The sequence below is a fragment of the Cryptomeria japonica genome, chromosome 4 (assembly GCF_030272615.1).
Source record: "Cryptomeria japonica chromosome 4, Sugi_1.0, whole genome shotgun sequence".
NCBI classification, from domain to species: Eukaryota; Viridiplantae; Streptophyta; class Pinopsida; order Cupressales; family Cupressaceae; genus Cryptomeria; species Cryptomeria japonica.
This window is the reverse complement of record NC_081408.1, coordinates 336,973,743-336,995,704: the sequence shown is the minus strand read 5'-3', so window position 1 is coordinate 336,995,704 and position 21,962 is coordinate 336,973,743. Positions and strand designations below refer to the sequence as shown.

The window sequence follows — 21,962 nt, the reverse complement described above, 5'->3', positions numbered from 1 at the left end:
TAGACTTGCATATTTATAAACAAGTCTTCCTGCCAAAAACCAATTCAAACTTCAGGTGGTTAGGGTTTCTTCTTCGACCTCGAGGCAAACCAAAATCCAATCAGATCTCATCAGATTTGATCCCCTTGATTGATGACCTGCAACTCATCATCAGTACCACCACTGTCGTGCCTTCCAGAACATGCCTCCTATATTTAGCAATATGCATTTAATTCGTCAACTGATCTCTTGGTCGGTCACCAAGGATGGCTTGGCGGTTTCCTTCGCCTACCTTGATCTGCTCAAACAGTCTGTCCTGGATCTCTGTTGTCCGTTTGACCTTGAGCCGCAAACCTCTGCTGCACATCCAATGAATCACGCAGTCAACATAAATGTCAACCTGCCACCATCTACTTCACCGACAAACACTTCACCAACTCACCATGTCGACCTATACATGCATGCTTGCCACTTCAACTCTATGTGGCCACTTTGTCGGCATCAACCTTTGCTAGGTTATCTGTGTCGGTCTGGATAGGATCACCGACCAACCCCAAAACCGGGTTCATCTACCCGTTCACAAACCTTGCCGGTTATACCCTAACCGGTCTGCTTTCAACCTTGCACTCTGCTTCTCTTCCAATGGAACACTCAACTAGTCAGCACACTTGCTAACCTACCTTATGCACATCTTTATCAAATGAGAGCTTAATACCTCTGCACCTTGTCAGCTTTACCGATGGACATACTTACTGGTAACCACCTTGATGACATCATGTCATCAACCTTCAACAAACTCCATCTTCAATCCAACAATGTCCTCTGCCTGTAGCTGTTCCAAATTTGCCTTCTTCATCATTTGACCGGTTCTCCTCTTAGCCGGATTGCCACGATGGCAGACCCATTTGTCTAAGTGATAGACCCCTCACTTTTCATCGGTCCTAGTAACCCATCATGCCTTCTCTGTCGGTTCAGTGCATATCTTTGATTTCATGCACTTGAGGCATCTTTGTGATTCACCAGTAGATCCGGTGTGAGCATTCAATCACCTGCCTTTAACTCTTTTCTCTTATCTTGGAGGACTATGATGCAATCCATGCATAATAGGAGATAAGCTCCACTTACCGGTGGGAGTGGATCCTTGTCATCTGCATCCTGCAATGCACCAATGTGGCTTCCCTGTTTGAGCAACATATCTTCAAACATGCACATGTGATCCAATTGGGGCACATTCACTGTCAGTCATCTCTTCAAATGGTGATTGCATCTTCATTTGGTGGGAGTCTTGTTGATTGACATCCACATAGCATACCGGTGGCCTGCACATACTTCACCTCTAGTGTTGGTGTGATTTAGATAACATTCCCCCTTTTCATCACAATCAACCGACCAACATCCTCATCTTGCTCTCTTACAGATACCATCATTTACCGATTGTTATATCATACTGGTCTCCTGTCAATATCTTCAGCACAAGTCAAACACTAACTTGTGTACCGGCGACCTGTTAAGATAGGTGATATCAAAGATATCACATCCGGTATGCAACAATGACAGTGCTGCACATACATCTCTTATACCGGTAGCCATCCTATATCGGTTGACATCAATGACAACACAATGCCAACATTTAGTCCCCCTCCAACTCATTGGAGAACTTATTTTGTTGTTGGGGAGGCATGCAATATCTTTCTTCTCCTAGTTTGCAAGGTCAATGACAATGTGTTTTTTGAGAGTCTAACTGTTGTGACCTTTCCACACATCACCCCATTGAGAATGGGGACCCTCCTTGTTTCTTGCTTTCTAGGGTTTTTGTTAGAGCCTCACAACCTTTCCGGCACCAACTTTCTTAGTTTTGAATGGTCTAAGTTTTGGAAGTCATAAGTCAGTTTGTGCAAGCCATGGTCAGAATAGAGCCTAGATATCATCAATCTGCCTAGAAAGTCCGAAGGACGAAGATTGCAATTGATTTGAGTGAATTTGGAAAAGTTTTTATTTTTGAAAAATTTTGCTTTTTTTGCTTTTTCTTATTTTTTAGGAAGTTTCGTTTTTGGCACTTTAAGCATGATCCCCGAAATGGCTATTTTTAGAAAGTTTTTTCCTATTTTTTAGGGATACTTGTTTTTTTTTAATTTTTGGAAAGGGGATCTAGGGTTTGCATTGTTGGCTCTGAGTTACATTGAAAATGATCGAGAATTCCTCCAAAATTCAAGTTTTGTTCAGAAAAGCTAGGTTCCTAAATTTTAGGGATCCGGGGGAATTCAAGGGTAGAATGGTGTGTAATTTTCAAATTCCAAGAAGATCCGAGTTAAAATGCATAAGTTATGGAAATTTCAAATCTGGTTCTCATGGAGATCATCTCTCTCCAAGTCCACTCAGCAAAGAGATTCATATGGTCAAGGGTCTCTTGAAGTCCACCCTCATGGTGTATAAGATTGACCAAGCCCGCTCACACTTGGTGCATAAATGTCATGAAGTCTGCTTTGGAATGGACTTAGCTTGGTCATGGAAGTAAGGAAGTCCGCCCATACTATGGTGCACAGTCCTATGAACTCCACCCTTGATTGGATGTGGTACACAAGTCTCTTGAAGTCCGCCCATGTAGAAAGGTGCAAGGACATTAGCAAGTCCACCATGTGGTAAGAGCAAAGACATTACTAAGTCCGCCTTGAAGCATGAAAAGAAGGAATGAAGCCAACCAAGTCCACCTTAGGGAGAGGAGATGCCTTATAACATGAGGAATGTTTGACAAAGCCCCAGGATGACCTTTTAGACATCCACACAACTACTATTGATGAGATTGTGCATGAGGGAAAAAACATAATAGGAGCCTTGGGTACACATTTAGAGCTATCCAATGGAGTTGATCACATGGTGATAAGGCTGTTGAAAATGAGCATGATTAAGCTAGAATTTCCAAACCAGCTTATAATGAAGATTTCTTATTTCACTTCAATGATGATAGATCAGATAAGTTAAGATTTAACTTCGAAACCAAACCTATGGAGAGGAGTGTGATTTGGAGAGTGATTTAATCACTTACGAGATACACAATGAACATATTTTTTCTAAGAAAAACAACTAGCTCTTAAGTCCATGGAATCTAGGTGTTTTGGCACCTAAATAATGAAGAACCAGTTTGGGACGAATTTCTTTCTGACGAAAGTTCTGTCCTAATTGTTAAGCCTAAATTATGTGAAGAGGATGACATTGAGATAGACAATTTTGAGAGGTTTGATCTCGAAGACCAATCGGAAATTTAATGCAAGGAGCTGAGTTTGAGCTAAGGCCTAGTGAATCACACAGCTCAAAGGATCATCGACCATTCATGAAAAAATAAAGGACCGTTCCTGAGACCAATGAAGATGAGACAAGATTTGAAGGAGAGGAACTTGAGACTTGGGGCAGCCATGGAGACACTGCTGAAAGGTATAAAGAAACTTTTAATTTTGCTGAAAATGAAGTGCAAACATTATCCAAATTAGATGACACAAAGAGTCTTATTAAACGTTTCATCCATAAGACGCCAAGAAATCAGAGTGAACAAATTATTTCCCTTGTTTTGCAAAATATTAAGAGAACAATGGAGGAAATAAAATCAACATGCTTACACATGATCCATGATAGAGATGTTGCTACTAAGCTTGTAGGTGAGGCTTTGTTTTAATCCAAGGAAACAAAGGCTAAGGTTGAAGAGCTCACCTTTGAGCTTAAATCAACTAGAGACTCATTGAACAATGCCTAAAGAGCATTAATTCAAGAAAAAATCAGTTTAATGAGGCCAAACAGTTCAGGGAACATCAGAATGAAGGGCCAAGGAGATCAAACAAGTAATTGAAAAGCTTGATAGCATTCAGGAATATTTTGATCTAGTGCATTTCCAAAGAAATCAGAAACTGGAAATTCGGATCAGCAAGAGGATTGGGTTGAGCATGAGGACAATGATAGTATTCAGTTAATTGATAATTCATTTTTTAAAATAGATTTTAAGTCTTCTTTTGATAATCCACTTTTGAGTTGGATGACAGAGAACTTCTTGATTTTAGTGATGATTGATGTTAATCATAGGATTTGGGATCTGGATGAAATTTTCAGCTGAGGTAATGAATTAGAATTGGAGTTGTGGACAAGGTTACAGAGTTGGTACCACTGTCAATCTTCCAACCATCCACATAGAACCTTGGTTGCTTGTACACAGATGGATTGGCATGCATTTCCAGCCCAACAGTGGAGTATTTTGCAGTTGGAGTTGAACGAGGGAGGTGACCTAATCATAGGAGAAGATTTTTCAGCCATTTCTGTATTCACATCTCTAACGTTTTCAGTAGTAATTTATTCTGAAAGTTGCTGCCCTAGCATTGCCACACTAATTACGACAACATTAGTTTACGAGCAGATTGATTTTAAGTACTGGAAAGTTTTATGGCAACAGGTTAAGGAAGATTTTTAAAGATTTGGTGCAGTTGTTTCTAGCCTACACCTTAGTGAGTCATAGTTACGGAAACTGACAAATTATGGATGACAGAATGAATTCTTTGTTGAAGATCTTGAGTTGCATGATAATTATCAGTGACAAAATCACGGATGACAAAATGAATTCTTCGTTGGAATCAATGAAACAAACTCAGGCTAAAATAAAAAATAGTTTGAAAATCATGGAGTCATGTAGCAAAGATGATGTTGGAGATAGGCTTTATACAACAAGTAGGGATCTTGAGAATCTACATCAGTCAAAGGGTTATTTACTCAGTATTTTTAACGTGGTGGAGAGTAGTTTATCAATGAAGAACAATCACATCCAAAGAAATTGATGTGGCCAATGAAGCCATCAATGAATTCTTTGATTAAGTCAACGTTTATGAGACATCCTGAGAAAGACATAAGATTTGCTATAATTTATTGCCTTAGTGAAATTATGAGAATTTCAACTCCTAAAGCACCCTACAATGATGACATTATGAGAGAAATACTATGGCTGATTATTAAATGCTTCCATGGGTTAGACGGTACCAGAAGTCCTTCCTTTGGTAAGAGGGTTAAGATTTTAAAATTGATAGCAAAGGTCAGATCATGTGTTCTCTTGATTGATTTAGATTGTGATGATCTTATTCTTCACATGTTTCATCATTTCATTACTTCTATTAATGAGGATCATGAAAAAACTATTTTTGTTTATATGAGAACCGTTATGGCCTTGATTATTAATGAAAGTGACGCTATCTCTGAACCCATCTTATCTATGTTGTTGGCTTTTTTGAGGCAAGATCAGGTTACTACTCCAGCTGAATATGAATTGGTTAACAGCATTTTCAAACAGCGTGAGAAGTTGAATTCTTTCTTGGCCAACAAAGTGTATGAGGAAGAAGAGAAATTCATATTAGATATTTCTAATGGAAAAGATGCCTTAACACACGAGGAATGTTTGACAGTGCCCCAAGATGGTCTCTTAGACATGCATGCAACTAGTGTTGATGAGATTGTACATGAGAGAAAAAAATATAACAGCAGCCTTGGGTACACATTCAAAGCTATCCAATGAAGTTGATGACACAAGTGATTAGGTTGTTGAAAAAGAGCATGATGAAGGTAAAGTTTCCAAACCAGCTTATAATGAAGCTTTCTTATTTCACTTTAGTGGCGATAGATTGAATGAGTTATGGTTTAACTTCCAAACCAAACCTATGGAGAGGAGTGTTCATGATAACTCCATCTTTTGTGATTTGGAGATGTCTACTTGCTTTCTTCTTGTTATGATCATCATTATCACTACCATTCCTTTTTGCATTAGCAAAATGTCCTATTTTACCACAGTTAAAACATTTAAATGGTAACTAACCTTTGTATTTGTCAGATACTTTCTTCAGATTTCTCACAATATGAGCTTTCTTTGTATCTTCTTCATTGCTTGTTTCAGGCCCTTCATTTTTCAACTTCTTTGAAGCTTTGAAGGCTGCTTCTCACTTTGATAGCTTCTCATTTTCAGTCCTCATCTTATACTCAATGAGGATCCCATTTAGTTCATCCATGGTTGACATATTCAGGTCCTTCATTTCTTCAATGGTGGAAACTTTTGCTTCAAATCTTAAGGGGAGAGACTGTTGGAAATGTTGTCATTGATGTCAAAGGAGTAAAGATGATGATGTTATTGATAAAATTTGTAATGTTAAGATCATCACCGATGCCATAAGAAGACTCATCAAAGAAGACATTCATGCTGAAGGTACATGAGTAAGATTGATTGCATTTGTTGATTTCAGAAATAGATTAGTGAGATTGTTATCATGGAATGAGATAGTTTGGATTAGATTGTTGGAAAGATAATTGCAATTGATATCAAAGAAATTATTGTCCAGAAATGTTGAAGTTTATGATATCTTTAAGCATGACAGTAATCAGGTTACTAATATTCAGATCAGATTACCAAGTTTATGTTATTTAGATTGCAGTGATAAGTTCATAAGAACATTATCATTAGTCATCAAGACACTACGATGTGGCAAGACAAAAAATATGCAGTGATAACCATTGGTAAGGCAGTGATAAAGAAAAAGACATAGGCATATAAATAATATGCAGATCACATACTATTAGTGAGAGCATCGATATTAAGGGTGCAGGGATTTAATACAGCAATCAAGATATGCAACAATTGTATTTTGTAAAGGCAGCGCTTGCAGACAATAGACACAGCAACATGCTACATACAGTCATTACGTAGATTAATGACTTAATGCTGAGGTGTAATACTGATAAAAACCAATCTTAGACTTACAAAGGATACAATTAAGCAATCACATAATTAAAATGCTGGTTGACTCATTATACAAAGAACTTATAAAAGTCAATCTTAAAGTGTCTTTTTAAGACAGCCAAAATAAACTAATGAGCAGCGATGATATTCTGGACAACAGCAGTTAAGGATATTTGAAAGACTTGTTAAAGCCAGATATAAGAAGCTATTAACAGCAGTAATTGCACGTACATAATGTTAAGGAATGGAAGTTTAAGGACAGCGATGATAAAGACAGAAGAATAGGACAAGTATGAATAAGACAAAAAGTAAAAAGTCAAGAGAATGAAACAAAACGGAATAAGTCAAAAAGGCCGATAAGACAAAGAGCAGATAAGACAAATTTGTATCAGGATTAATCCTTACTAAAGGCAGCGGTCACTTTCGTAAGAAAAGGCAAGCCATATAAGACAAATTTTTTGTCTTATTCAAAAGACAAGACAGCAACTTTAATTTGTCTTCCTCTAAAGACAAAAAACTGCGTATTAGTATTCAAAAAAAGAAAGGTAATTATAAATGAAAAGGTGTGGTTTGTTATGAGAAAACGTGGATTAGTCAATGCCACGACTTATGAAAAGAGCACATCAACGGTTGCAAATAAATATTAGTTATGATTCTTAATCCCCACGGGTTGATTTAGGATGTGTCTTTTTGATGATCATAAGGTATGTCCCATTATATGAAAGCATATATATAAGGATTGAATGTGCAGATTGAGTATGTAGAATGCTAAAATTATAAATCTGCCAAAAAGGGAAATTTGTGGGTGTATATGTGCTGAGAAGATAATAATTATATACACCTGTAGGTGAGAAGTGTATAGTGCTGAAGGTATAAGGAGAGTTTTTAAAGAGGATCAAGTGCAGATTTATCAGAAGACTGTGAGAAGACTATCCCCAGGCATATGGGCAGATTATGAACAGATTTATACTAGCACTTGCACCAAAAGGAGGTGTAATGGTACGCCGAAAGTAATATATGTTCAAGTGTGCTAATTATTAAAAATAAAAAATGTGTGATTATTTGTACTAAATGTCTTCATCGTAAATGGATTGTTTTCAAAATGAATGAACATTAACTAATTCACAATATGTCTTCAAAACATTTGTGAACAAATAATCCAACCATAGAACATAACGTGATAACATTATGCTTCGTAGCACTTGATGGCTAAAAAGATCTGGAGCCCCTAGCTGAATACGACATAGAGGCCACTATTCTTTGTAAAAATGATGTTCTCGTACCTGCAAAATGAAAACATAAATAAACATGATTAGAGCAATATGTAAGAATCTAAAGAATATGAAACAGTTCCGGTTTGTAGTTTTTTACCTTAGATAGTTGCTGTAGACTGGCTTCTTCTTATATATAATTGCGTTAGTCTTGAAAGGGTTGGTGGTCTTTCAGATAAGTTGCTCGAAATTGTAATTATATCTTGATCCTCATTAGATCGAGCCATGGCAAGTTAGCATGTAGTAGATAAATATTGTATAATTATATAATATATCTCAGTATAATTGTGAAGTATTTAAAGAACTTAAAATAGGAATAATGTATCGCCAAAAGTAAAAATCATATGTTATGTTAGCATGTAGTAGATATATATTATATAATTGTATAATATATCTCAGTATAATTGTAGAGTATTTAAAGAACTTAAAATAGTAATAATGTATCAGGAAAAGTAAAAATCATATGTTGCAATATTTTATTAGTTTGTGTTTCAAATGACTTAGACCTAAACTGTATTACAAGTATAATATACACGGTATAACTTTTTATTTTCATTAATAAATATTTCTCCTAAAAACTATCCCAAATCTGAAATTGTTTTCTTTGACAGTAACCATTACCTTTGGGACAAATAATTGGAAACAAATTACAAATAATTATCTCCTGTAACTTTTTATTTTGGAAAATGTTATTATAAAATATAAATATTGGGAAATTGTTTTAAAAATAGTTTTTTTCAATTGTTCTATCATAACAAAATAATATTAAGTAGAACAAAGTTTTCAAATTTAGGCTTTTAGACTTGGGTTTGAGGCTAAAATATTGTTAAGTTTGATTCCGTGAAACGCTGATTTAATTACCTTTGGTATTAGTATTATTTCTCTCTTTATTTATTATACTGTCATCTCTCTGTCTAGTATACATAATGTTACCGATTCACAAGGTTTAATGGAGTTTGAGACCCATTTCCACAATATCAAACAGATTATATCTGTTTCATGATTTGGGCAGGCTATCAGTTAATACCAGGTAGTTCTGTTTGCCATGGTGGATATGACACAGAGTTTCCAGACTCCACAATCCAGATGTAAAAATTAAAAAATATTTGTGCATACACATAATAGATATACAAACAAATGCATATGCACACACAGACAAATGAACACACCAATATGAGTAGACTGTATATTTCTTTTTCTAAGGGGGGAAGCTCAAGTGGCGGAAGCCAATCGGCAGAAAATGTGAGAAGATGTGGCATACTTGGTCTTGGCAGTCCAGCTGGAGATAGTAAAAGGAACCCACAACACTTGCATCCAAGTTTTCTGACGATGTCAAATTTTACCGGCGACCGCATTAAAACTTTTCCGGGTGAGCGTGAGACAATTCCGGTGGGCAGAACCCACGTTATAATAGCCTATCGGCTAATGACAGACTTGTGAAGAATATAATTCTGAAATTATTTTTCAGACTATGAGAAATGTTAAAAGGAAGAATGATGTGGTATGTGAGATAAAATGATATATTAGTCCAATTAAGAGTAGGATCTAGAACAGAGAATATGAAGGGCATTAAAGATTCATATTAAAGAAAGTTGGAGCTAATTATGAAGTTATTATAGAAGCTTATTGAATGCAGATTTCTGAAGATCTGTATAGACAGATTCATGAAAATATTTATGGCAGATTTATGAAGGACTGTGTGTGCAGCTGTATTTATGAAGGATTTTTGAGCAAGTGTGATCAGTTTATCAGAATTATTAGGAGGAGATTGTAACAGTTTGAAGAAGGAAGCTTGAGAAGAATAGAATCCATCATCCATTGTTATAGCAACATTCAGAAGGTGGAAATTCAGATTTATATGAAGTGGGTTGGTGCTCACTAATTCTAGACTGGGGAGTTGGTGCTTCTAGTGGGTTGGTGCTCACATAATCAGATTTGGGAGTTGGTGCTTCCAGTGATTTGGTGCTCACAAAATTCAGATTTGGGAGTTGGTGCTTCTAGTAGGTTGGTGCTCACAAAATCATATTTGGGAGTTGGTGTTTCAAGTGAGTTGGTGCTCACAAACAAACTTAGGGGTTGGTGCCTACAAACACTGTAAAAGAAGAAATATATAAAGCATTGATTTGCCATGGTTTTCTCCCGTAAGGGTTTCTACGTATATATCTTGTGTTCTACTTGTGTTCATATGAGTTAAATCACATATGAAAGTCGGTATGCAATTAATATGTTAATGAGATAAGTTATATACTTGTGATTGAAGTTGAAAAGGTTTAAATTGGCTGTTATACTAATTCACCCCCCTCTCAGTATAACCGTGTGCTCTTCAGAGACCTTAGCACCTTTTGTACAATCATTGAATCTTCAGCCTTTTCATCAAACCCTCTAATGATGTTGACAACTTCATCCACACAAAGGAAGTAGGCTGCAACATTTTCAGGCTCTCAAATTGTCTTCTATGAGTTTAGAGCTTAGCCTTCTTGAGCTTGTCATCCCCTTCATAGATGTGGTCAAGTTTTTCCTAGATTTCTTTCGCATAATCACAATGCATTGACTTAAAATATCTAGATTCAGCCCAACCACACATGATGGCATTCATGGCTTTTACATTATTCTCACTAGCCTTCTTTCCAGCTAGATCTCTTGGTGGAGCTATTGGAGCTTGAAAGCCATTCACAACAAACTACCAAATGTCAAACCCTACTGTCATTAGATAAATTTGCATCCTTATACTCCATAATGCATAATTTGATCCGTCAAGCCATAGTTGAAAAAACTTGGACTCAGCAATGAATCTGTTGTTCCAAAAATTTTACAAACTTGGGATTAGACAAAAAACTTGGGAAAAAATCAGCAATAACTCGGCAATTTATCGAACATTTGAAAATATATAATTTCTTAGAATATTCTTAAAAATGTGATTCCAGTCGCAGCTATGTTAATAATTTCTTATTATTTTTCATTTTAAGATAAATTATTATTAGTTATATCCATTAACCAATTCAATGCAGAAAAATTTCAATCTAAAATAAATTATATTTTTTAAATCAAAACCTATAAATTTTTAAAAAATGTTTAAAAAATAAATTATTGACAATATGGTTGTAGAGTTTTATCTCTTATTCTAACTTTGAAGTTATTCAAAATAAGCTGTCCTTCTTGACCACCATCTTTTCACATTGTCATGTCAAACTCTGACGTATGGCTCACATGTTTGAAGGAGAATTTTTCGACTGTCATAAGCCCTCAAAGTCTGTAATGTCCCCATTCCAAAAGTGGAAACAGCTAAATAGATAAACAATTAGATAAGTTTAAATTAAAGATTTAAAAAATATCATTAAAAGAAAAAAGCGTCGCTAATAATCAACAGTACACATCAATATCATGAGGCAATCGGTTAATAAAACAATTACTATATCGATATAGAACAATACAAAAAGACAATTGATAATTGAGGAATCAATAATGATATTCCTAAGTGTTGATAGGGACGAAATAAGCAATCGATGATCATAAATATCAATATAATATAATCTTTTGCTTATTTAAAAGATAACAACTACAATAACAGAAAACACATAATCATCCACACAATTAAGAACACGAGATTTATGCAGATACCCTTTTTAGGGAAAAACCACAGATGATTGCTTGGAGCTACTATCCATATCCAACCACAACAAGAAATCAAATGATCTTACAATAATTGCGAGCACCAACCTGCTCAAGATACCAATCCCCACTTTCAGAATTTGCAAGTGCCAAGCTGCTGGAGACACCAATCCCCACAATTGCGCATTAACTCAGCAAGTGACACTAATCTTGTCTTTTAAGAGGCATCAACCTCTTCTACAAAATTCACTTTCAAGATGTTGCTTCTTCAACTGATGATGAACATATCTTTCTACACTTTTACACTCCAAAAGATCTGATTTGCATCAAATCTGCTCTGTTCTGCTTTGCATTAAGTTTTCTTTGCTTTGACTAGCATGAGACAGCATTGCGTTCCACTTCGTATTCCTGTTCTCATCACATAAGAATCCTTCTTCACTTCTGCTCTACTCTACATTCAATCTGCTCTACTCCGTGTTTGAATGATAAAGCGTTATGCTTACACACACACACACACACACACACACACACACACACACACTACACTTGAACATCTTACTCAAACCTCGCTTCACTTATACACAAGTTGGCCAAAAACAAATTAACTCTCCCAAAGGTCAGCCATCAAAATAAATTCATTCAAACATATGACCATTGTAATGTCGGCCGAACACTTCATCCCTTTTCTCGCCTTAAAAAAAATAAAATCAAACTTGACAATACAAGGTCAACCAATCAAGGGTTGAGTGGTGCCTTTACTCATGCCATAAACAAGAATGCCAAATGCCAAGTCCACTAAGAGCATTTCAAGACTTAGATGAGTTTGTAAGTCAAGCTATCAGGGAGAGAAAATCATCCCTACTGCATACCAAAAGATGTCAAACTTGATAAGACAAACACCTGATTGACCTATTTTTTTGCAATAGTAACATCCAATCTCCCTTTTGTATTTATCTAATCTTCAACGATTATTTCTCAAGTATAATGCCATCTCAAGTTGAGGATCATCTCTTATATCTTCTATGTTTGTTCTCTTTTCATCAACTAAGATAGTTGAAAATCTCGGACTCGCCTCGGACTCGGCAAACCAAAAATTTGGACTCGGACTTAGACTCGTGAAAGACTCGCGAAAGACTCGGCAAAAAAAAAACCGTAGTTTTACAAAAAAAACATAAAGAAATTAATGCATTTAGAGAACATAAGTGCCATAATTGAAACATTACACATGTCATATGATCTACAAACACGCAATATTTGAAATTTCATCATTCATGGCAGCATATTCAAGTTTCAAGTTTCAACTCTAAAATGTATAATGGCAGCATAAGTATATAAATGTTCACAAAATTACATATAATGATATGTCCAAGTCCAACTCCAAATGTGAAAAACAACAATGTGAATGAACAAACCAAAGAGAAGACTACATCTTCCTCTTTGTATTTGTCCTAATATAGCTCAATTTTTCAGGCCTTGAGCTAGAAGTAGTAGCAGTGGGTGTTGTGATATCTAAATGGTGAGATGATTCTTCTTCAAAGTCAAAGTCCTCATCTTCATCCTCCATTTCATCCAATCTTGCTCCTTCTGCATCTTATGCTGCTCCTCTCTCTATTTCTGCAATTTCTTCTTCGGTAAGGAGGACATTGTCACCATCATTTTGTTCATTCATGGTCCAATCACCATATGGATCAATTTCATCCAAGTCAATGGCCTCATGTGAAACACCCTCCACCTGTCTAACTCGAAGGCGAAGGTTGTACCGAACAAATACTAGATCATTGAGCCGCTTTTGTGACAATCTATTTCTCTTCTTTGTGTGAATGCTCTCAAATACACTCCAATTTCGTTCACACCCAGAAGCACTACATGGCTGAGACAAAACACGGATAGCTATCTTTTGAAGATTAGGCGTGTCGGCACCATAATTCTCCCACCATAAATCTACAAAAAACATTTAGAAATATTAGAATTGAGAAAAAAATGTAACAATCAAGTTTGTAGGTTTTTTCTTGCACTATTGAACTAAGTTACTAAATTTTTTACCTGGTTGTTGTTTTCCTCTCCTATCAATTGCTAGTTGTGATGAGAAGAGTCTCCCCTCTGCACTTTTGTAGATCTTGAACAATTTCAGAAATAGATAGTCAAAGTGTCAAACTCAAATTCAATAATGAACATTTCCGAATTCATAAATAAAGATAGAGCAATTGCAAATGTCAAATCTCACCTCCAACTCATCAAGAACCTTGTCTCTCAACTCAGGATCAGGTGTCATCTTATCAATGCATGTAATAACACCTGCCATGACCTCCTCATCAGCCCTAAATGAATCAGAGAAGTAGAATTTCGGGTTCAAAAAGTAGGCGAAGGCACGTATCGGTTGGTGGAGTTGGTTTGTCCACCTATGATCAATGATACGCCAAAGGATTTCACATTTTCTTGTATTTCCACTATAGTAATGTGAAATGGCCTCTTTGGCCCTATCCATGGCCTCATAAATGAAACCCATTGGCATGCCCTCTCCATCCACCATACGAAGAACCCTTACCAAAGGTTCTGTCACCTAAAAAAATGAAAACAAATTTTAAATTAGTACAAAATCAACCCCTAAAAAATAAAATCAGCAAATAGACAAAATTGTATAAACTTTACTTTTGTGTTTGTTACTTACCGCAATCAACTCCTCTCCACTTTTATTGAACCCTTTATCAAAAACAATGCTCACAATCTTCTCTGCTTCAGGTCTTTTGGAGTATGCAGACCCCAACCAAGCATTTGACACAAACATCTGCTTAAGATGAGGAATGGCACTAAGAATGCTCTGCAAAGTGATGAAGTGGCTAGCAAATCGTGTCACTCCAGGTCATACAAGGTCCTTGCCATTTGTGTGTTTTCTCATCAAAGCAAGCACCCAAGTATGGCTGTAGATGAATTTGGTGACACTTCTTGCATCTTGAACCACCTTCTTCACCCATCCAATCTTCCCAATGTCCTCTAGCACCAAGTCCAAGCAATGTGCAGCACAAGGACTCCATGTAATCGAAGGATGCCTCTCCATAAGCATTCTACCTGCAGATACATATGCACCTGCATTGTCCGTGATAATTTGGACAACATTCTCAACTCCAACTTCCTGAACCACACCATCCAACAGATTACACAAAGTCTCTACATTTTTTATTTCATTTGAGACATCAACAGACTTTATGAATACCATTGCACCATTTGAAGCCACCAAGACGTTGAGAAGAGTCCTATTCCGTCCATCTGTCCATCCATCAGATAAAATGCTGCATCCTTTTCTCTTCCAATACCTTTTCTGATCATCAACCACACCTTGTGTATTTTTCACAGCTTTCTCTAGCAATGGTCCACTGAAGTCATGACCTGTTGGGGCCTTAAACCCCTTACTGCATTAACAAAACCTTCCCAATACACATTGTTTGCTGCATTGAAAGATAGATTATTGTAAAACCAAAAGTTTGAAGCTGCTATCCATGCTTGTTCATGCTTCTCTTTATTCCATCTTGTACCTTCAAGTGAAGGTTGTGCACCTGGAACCTTGCGTGGTACAAAAAAATTAGGGTTTGATCTAACAGGAGTGCCACTAGCCTCACCCTCATTGTCACCAAAAGATGAAAGTGACTGACGACCCTGAGTGTGACCAATGGGACCCGAAGTGGACAATGTGGGATTCATTGCAGCTGCCATGGCTTCTCTTGTTTTTTGCCTTTCTTCCTTATGCATATCATTCTCAGCAAGAATGGCCTTTATCTCTCTAATAATTTCAGGAGTTGATTTGGGGCATGCCTCCACACCATATCCATGTATTTGTGCAAGGTGGTATTTTAATCTATTGATTCCACCAATCATCCATTTTGTGCATTCGGTGCAAGTGACCTCCCCCTTTTTGCTTCCTGCAATCCCATATTTCCATGCTTTATCTTTTTGTCTTCCTGACCTTGGGGTTGCCCTTGGAGTCGAACTTGCCATTGCTGATTTAACATGAAAAAAAAAAAATCAGCAAGGTTTTATGGAAAATCAACAAAAAAAATGACAATGAATCATTTGGGAAAAATAGCATTCAAAAACAAGAAAAAAAATGAGGAAATAACTTAGGAAAGAAAATAGAAAAAAATTTGGTAACATATCCCCTTGTTTTTCAAGATTTTTTTGAGTTTCAAAACAATGAAATGATTCAAATGAAAAAAAAAGAAAGAGAAAAAATCCTTACCTAGATCTCTCTTGCTGATTTTTTCTTCTTCCCTCTACTCCTTCAAACCCTACAAACCTGCTAAAACCAAACAAAAATAAAAATGAAGTGAAAAACAAAAAAAAAATTCACTTTTAACCCTTCACGGGCGTCTTTTCTGGGCCCGCGAGTCCCTGCGAAAGACTCGCGAGTCTTTCGCAGGGACTCGCCTGGACTCGCCTCGTGAGTCCTAGGCGAGTTGACTCGTGGCGCCAAGGGACTCGCGAGTCCGTGGCGAGTCGCCGAGTTTTAAAACTATGGTTGAAATCATATCTTTTAGAGTTTGTGATGGTAGATGAATAAGAGTAGAAAATGTCATTGTTGCATTTATAAGGCAGGTTATTTAACAAAATAGCTTTGGCATCTTGATCATCTACTATAGCATTCATTAACTTCTGCTCCCTGTGAAAGAATAGGTCTCAAATTGCTTATGTAGCTAGACATCATGATTTTGTCAAACATCTTGAATCTGAAAAACTGAAGCTTTAGGATAAAAATTAAATTAATTGCTTTTGCTCCCAACAGTTAGTTCAAATTATCACAAATTTCCTTGGATGAATTTTCTAGATCTACATGATGCACCTTAGAATTGAAGATGGTAAGACCAATATTCCCTTTGGCTCTTACATCTCTTTTCTGCCAATCCAATAATTTATTTACATCTGTAGGCGATTTCTCCTTACTATACACCACAAATTCTTGTTCATCAGTTGCATCTAGATTTTTACTATCTTGCCACGAAAGTTGACTGCAAAGTATTTGTCTAATGCACTTTCATTTCTTGGAGAAACGCACAGAAATAATACAAACCCAAAAAATATATAAATGTGATCCAGAAAAAATTCAAACCCTAGCAATTCCTTTAAATTTGACCCAGAAAATAAATTGTTTCAAATATTTGTATTTTTCTTTTTTTGAAAATACTAAATCTTCACAAAAAAATTACCAGGATCTGTGCCCTATCCATGAAAAAAATGAAATCTTGGCCATAAAACGATACTTCAATCATGCAAATAATATTAAAAAATTGTGACTGGATATTCGCCCCAAAATAATACACCCTAACACATTCTAGAAACCATATAATTTTTTAGTACTCCCATGCCCTAACAACTAGTTTCTTGCAAAAATGGTTGGTTTTCATCTTTATAATGGCGTAATAGCAACCCACAACCCTCTTCATAGAACAAACACAAGCACAATTTCTTGACTATTGAAAACCTTCCCACAACTTTAAAAAAATGATGCAATTGCTCACAATTGAAGCTTCGTGTCTGAGAATAGCTGTGACTCCTTACACTTATAGTTATGCGCCTCCCTTTCATAAAGAAGGCTCAGACTCATGGCTGTCTGACTTTGGTACCATATTCAGAAAAAGAGCTAATAACATAATATAATATTATTGGATATTGGAGGTTGAATCACAAAGAGATTCATCTTCTTATAAAGAATTTGGGAGATGTAACTGACCATACATAAACATGGCACTTGTCCAAGATCCCAAACACTAAAATTAGAAACAATAACACACTGCTAGGTCAATATGGTGACTTGATTACAAAGGTAAGCATTATATTTTAGTAAAATTGAAATGAAATATATCATAACCTTTAGAAACCCAAAATTCTGACAAGAAACATGCAATATTTCACCATATGATAGAAACACTTTTACATATTGAAATACCAATTTTCTCATTTCTCTCATTTGCAGAAAGAATAAACCAGAATAGTGTAACTTTAAGTATTTGTGTCTCCTTAATTTTACCATAAACCAGTCTATGTAAGAAGAAAAACATAATGCAAAAAATCTAACTTTCTAATCTTTTCTTCACCATTCTATGCAAGTTAAATGTAGCAATATAAAATTTCTTGTAAAACAATAAAATGAATAAATTTAGATTTCCAGAAATTAAACTTAAAAGTTCAAGATAGATCCTGTGTCCTGTTGTAAACAATTATGAAAGCCAAGTATCACTTGATTTTGAGGGATAAAACACTTACAAGTTACATTGGTAATAACTTTCGTATTCTTCTGAGCCAATAGAGCTTTCAATTGGCTACCAGCTGCTGACAATAACAAACTTTTCATGTGTTGCTTTTGCTCTTTTGCACTAGATGTCTTCAACAAAGCATTTTCAAAAGCTGATAAAGCATCTGGTGTAACAGACAACTGTGACAGAAGCACCTGTCATATAAGAATTCTTTTCAGTCCATGACAATTTCCTCATCCATCCTTATCCCTACCATCTACCAGAATCAGAATTGCATGGAAATGCAGAGAGTATGGGATATGGATATGGTAAATTTCTAAGACACCCTAGTACAGATACTGCTGGCTACAGCAATTCTAAAGACTTTTTGCATTATTTATACATTTAAGATTATAAAAAATAACGCTCAGAATATCTATTTATATATATTTTGGTTTTTATATTTTTAATTTATAATATTTATTTTGCCATATTATATTTATCTTTAACAATGTTTGTGTGTGTGAACAATGTATTATTAATGTTTCATTTCTTCTGCAATGTTTGAATGCTTTTTATAACACTAAATTGAATATAGCACCGGCTGGTGTGGTAATGTATTCAAAAATGTTGGATATGGCCCAAATATGTTGTATATGGACACATGCAGATATGATATCCATGTTGTATCTAGGAGTATTGTATCCATATCCAATAGGAAGATACACGTATCCGAGGGAGGAGAAGTATGCACTAACTTTGCTCAAATAATACGGTTCATGTTCACATGAGAAAGAAAAAATCTAAAAATGACGTCAATGTTAATAAATGACAAAGAATATTGAATAAAGTGTCCCAGAGAGAGCATATTGATCCATTAAAAACAACACTGATTCGAACAACCAAGTAAGATAAAAATCTTAGCATTAAATCAATCTCAATATGGAATATAAAATTATTATTACAGCAACTGCATATGATATATCTAACACACAAATCTTGCAGCATGTCACAGCATTGTCACAATATCATACTTGCTTGATCATATTCCACACCTAATAAATAGAATGTAAGGTAAAAATTTGGACTCACTTGTCTTGCAAGATGTCTAGTCGAGAGTTGAATAAAAATTTCACGACAAAGACTAATGAGTTCTGCATGGATCATTGCATTTGACTCTAGAGTTAAACCTTGAATGACTGCTTCAAACAAATCCTTTGCCACAAACTGCTGGAGTTCAATATTATTGGTGGAAACAGCAAACATGACAACAGATCCACAAAATAAAACAACTTTTGCCACAGCTTCACTATCAGGCCATGAGAAGGCTTTTAAGCATATCTGGAGTGCAGGAACAGCTCCATCGTTGTGCTTGAATAAGAAACTGAAAGGTTGGACAGATTCGTAAGTTGAACGAGGCAAATACAAACTTAAATAACTTGGCAAGAGAATCAATTTAATTAATTCTGATATTTTAGAGCAACAATAAGTGATGAATGAATGAAGAAAATGAAAATGGAGATACCCTATTAATGACTCAGACGCAATCTTTTCGGTGTCAATCAGGGGAGATGATTCCATGCGGTTAAGTTGTTCAATTTGTTCACTCGATGGTAGACTCTTATTGGCCCCAGGGGAAGCCAATGCTGCCAATAAACCGCAAGTCTCTCGAGTCAAATCTCTGAGGATCTTTTCTTCCATAACCTCTGCTTTTAAATCTGGTGCAGAACCATCACCACAACAATCTGGCACATTAGCTCTTCCTTTCCATATGAGGCTGCTCCAAGAATCAATTAGAGATTTCTGACAATGCCCAAGTAAGCGAGGCAAAAATATTCCTAACCATGCTCCCCAACAGATTGTAGGGCAAGTTTTTACAAAAGGAGTTAGAACAGAGTGGATAAGCTGACGGATGTGTCTGAAATGCATTGCTTCAATGTTTTCAAGAAGGGCTACAACAAGAGAATCACTATCTACACAGTTATAAAATTGATCCCCAATGCCTGTTGCTAGACCTAATAGAATATACCTGCACATTAAATCAGAATGAACAATTTTCAAGTTTTATTCTTCCTTATACTACAAAATGTAAGTACAAGCAAAAGTACAGAAGCCAATTTTAGGAATTAATTTGCTTGCATATTTTTTAAAAACTCAGCATGAATTTCTTTCACCCAGCATGAAATGGATTAAATGGCACTAGAACACACCAAAGAACAACTATCCAAGGTTGGATCAATGGATTCAATCCATTTGTGTTCACTTTTTATGCAAAATAAGACAAACAATGATAGCAGTCCGAAAATGAGTGGTTTCAGATTGTCATTCACAAAAATCAATGCTTCCAACCTTGGTATCCGTGCAAGAGAAGGTTTAAATAGTCTTCCCCACGTGTGGAGGCATCTTAGGTCAATGTTTTAACCCTAACTCCACCGCTAGGCTCTTTTAGGACCAAAGTTGTCACGACAACTTTTACATTTTTCCACATTTTGCCTTTCCCACTTAGGCAACCTATTACAAGTCATTATTCATGTCTTTTTCAACATTCCTAAGACTATTCTAAACCTCTCTAATGCTCTCAACAAGTTATGCCTCTTTTGACCATCAAGAAGGCAATTTAACTACTGAACCTAACACCTACTCACAAAGTGCAAACCTAGAAAGAAAACTAACTCAACTAGGCCTACACTTGACTCAAACCAAATATTACACACACACTTTGGACCCTCCTGGAGTCCTTATTAGAAATCTGACTTGGCTAAGGTCAGTACAAGCCAAAATTGAAGAAGGACTATTAGCCTAAGTCCTAGGTGCTCCTGCACCAGCTTTCCATAATAATTTTGCTTGTTACATCAAAATTCTAAAACTGTGTAAATTTATTTCCCTCACCCAAAAACCCAAATTTAAGTATATCAACTTGACAAAAGTAAAACGTGAGTTGTTAAACTCAATACATAAAGGTGGTTTCATACCCACTGTCCCGGACTCCTTTTAACCAGTTTCGTATTTCATTTTCTTTTGACTCCATATTTTGTGGTCTACTAAAATCCAATTGACTTCCATCACCGGCTACCATCCCTTTTGATTTTGGTGCCACCTCACCCAAAAGACCAGATTGCTCAGCAGGAGACATGAGTAGAGCAGCTCGCATCTCTACTGGCAATGCTTGAACTATTGCCTGTGACCAAAGTGAATGTATGCAGCGGAGTACCTGCAAGAGAGAGCACGTGTGAAACATTTTCTATTTTAGCAAAAGATATAAACAATTATTAAAGGACAAAGCTGTTACCTTCAAAAGAGGAGGTAACATCCAGCTTAAATGGGAAGCCAAAGGATGAACATAAGCAGAATCCATATCAATAACTGAAGACTCTTGAGAAGTACAATGAGGGGTCTTTTTACTACCACATCTTTTAAGAGCTCTCTCATAAAAGGTTATTGTATGAAAAATGTACCACATTAATTCATTCTCTGATGTATTTGGTCCTCTAGTTAAGAGATGTACCAAACCCATTGGCTCAGACAAGTATTTAGTTTGCCATTCCATTTGAAGCCACTGTTTGCTTATTGGCTCAAGCAACCATGCCAATATTTTTTGTTGTTGTTCACTCCTGTGTGGCAAAATCAGCAATAACAGCAATAATACAATTACAGACAGCTTAAACATAATGGTGATGAAGCCAAATAACAAAGAAACAATCACCAAATTATAAAAGACATAATACAAACAATTAAGCGCTTATCTTTCAACCCAAAAGATTCAAATCTGTATATACCCAGCAGCTGAAGCCATAATAAGAAATGCTTCTCCAAGAAGATTGTGTTCACTCTGTCGAAGTTGTCCATCCACCTCAAGACGAGCCATGATTCCGGCAATTTGCTGTAAAAATGCCAAATGACCGTCAGTAAAAAGCCAAAATATTATACAGACGACACATCAACATTCACCGCTATACTTCACTCAGTAATCATAACTAGGTTGTATTAGTAAATAAATTCAAAAGGTAAAAAATTAGTTCATATGATTTAGTACAGGAGTAATTGCCCCAAGAATGCTCTCTGGACATTGAGACATTGATTTTGTTTCATTGCGTTGTTAGCATGCATTTATGCTACAAAGTATTTACTATA

General features: G+C 36.0%; 2 protein-coding genes across 5 annotated transcripts in view; both read right to left on the bottom strand.

Annotated features, from left to right (window-relative positions):
• Positions 1 to 21,962, bottom strand: part of LOC131063594 (protein HASTY 1) — a 164,095-nt gene that overhangs the window by 14,767 nt on the left and 127,366 nt on the right. For 3 of the 4 annotated variants that reach the window (XM_057997460.2, XM_057997458.2, XM_057997461.2), the window contains 6 exons: positions 21,608 to 21,711; positions 21,121 to 21,442; positions 20,804 to 21,042; positions 19,357 to 19,860; positions 18,924 to 19,215; positions 17,863 to 18,046 (listed from right to left, as the gene is read on the bottom strand). In XM_057997460.2, coding sequence (XP_057853443.2) covers positions 17,863 to 18,046; positions 18,924 to 19,215; positions 19,357 to 19,860; positions 20,804 to 21,042; positions 21,121 to 21,442; positions 21,608 to 21,711 — 1,645 coding nt within the window. Of the gene's footprint in view, positions 1 to 5,815; positions 8,014 to 17,862; positions 18,047 to 18,923; positions 19,216 to 19,356; positions 19,861 to 20,803; positions 21,043 to 21,120; positions 21,443 to 21,607; positions 21,712 to 21,962 lie in introns of all 4 variants that reach the window. The other variant, XR_009372324.1, reaches the window with a different exon arrangement.
• LOC131875466 (uncharacterized) lies at positions 12,920 to 14,464 on the bottom strand. The gene is made up of 3 exons (XM_059219817.1): positions 13,835 to 14,464; positions 13,654 to 13,726; positions 12,920 to 13,551 (listed from the first exon to the last, which is right to left on the bottom strand). Exons 1-3 carry the CDS (start codon positions 14,138 to 14,140, stop codon positions 13,202 to 13,204), a joined length of 729 nt encoding a protein of 242 aa, XP_059075800.1. The 5' UTR covers positions 14,141 to 14,464; the 3' UTR covers positions 12,920 to 13,201.

Bases quoted from the DNA above. Each gene is read 5' to 3' on its own strand.
- LOC131875466 (XM_059219817.1), bottom strand. From the start codon at position 14,140: ATGGTGGATGGAGAGGGCATGCCAATGGGTTTCATTTATGAGGCCATG. The intron at 13,727-13,834 runs GTGAGATTTGAC...AAATTGTTCAAG, and splicing joins AGGTTCTTGATGAGTTGGAG to ATCTACAAAAGTGCAGAGGG. The intron at 13,552-13,653 runs GTAAAAAATTTA...TGTTTTTTGTAG, and splicing joins GAGAGGAAAACAACAACCAG to ATTTATGGTGGGAGAATTAT.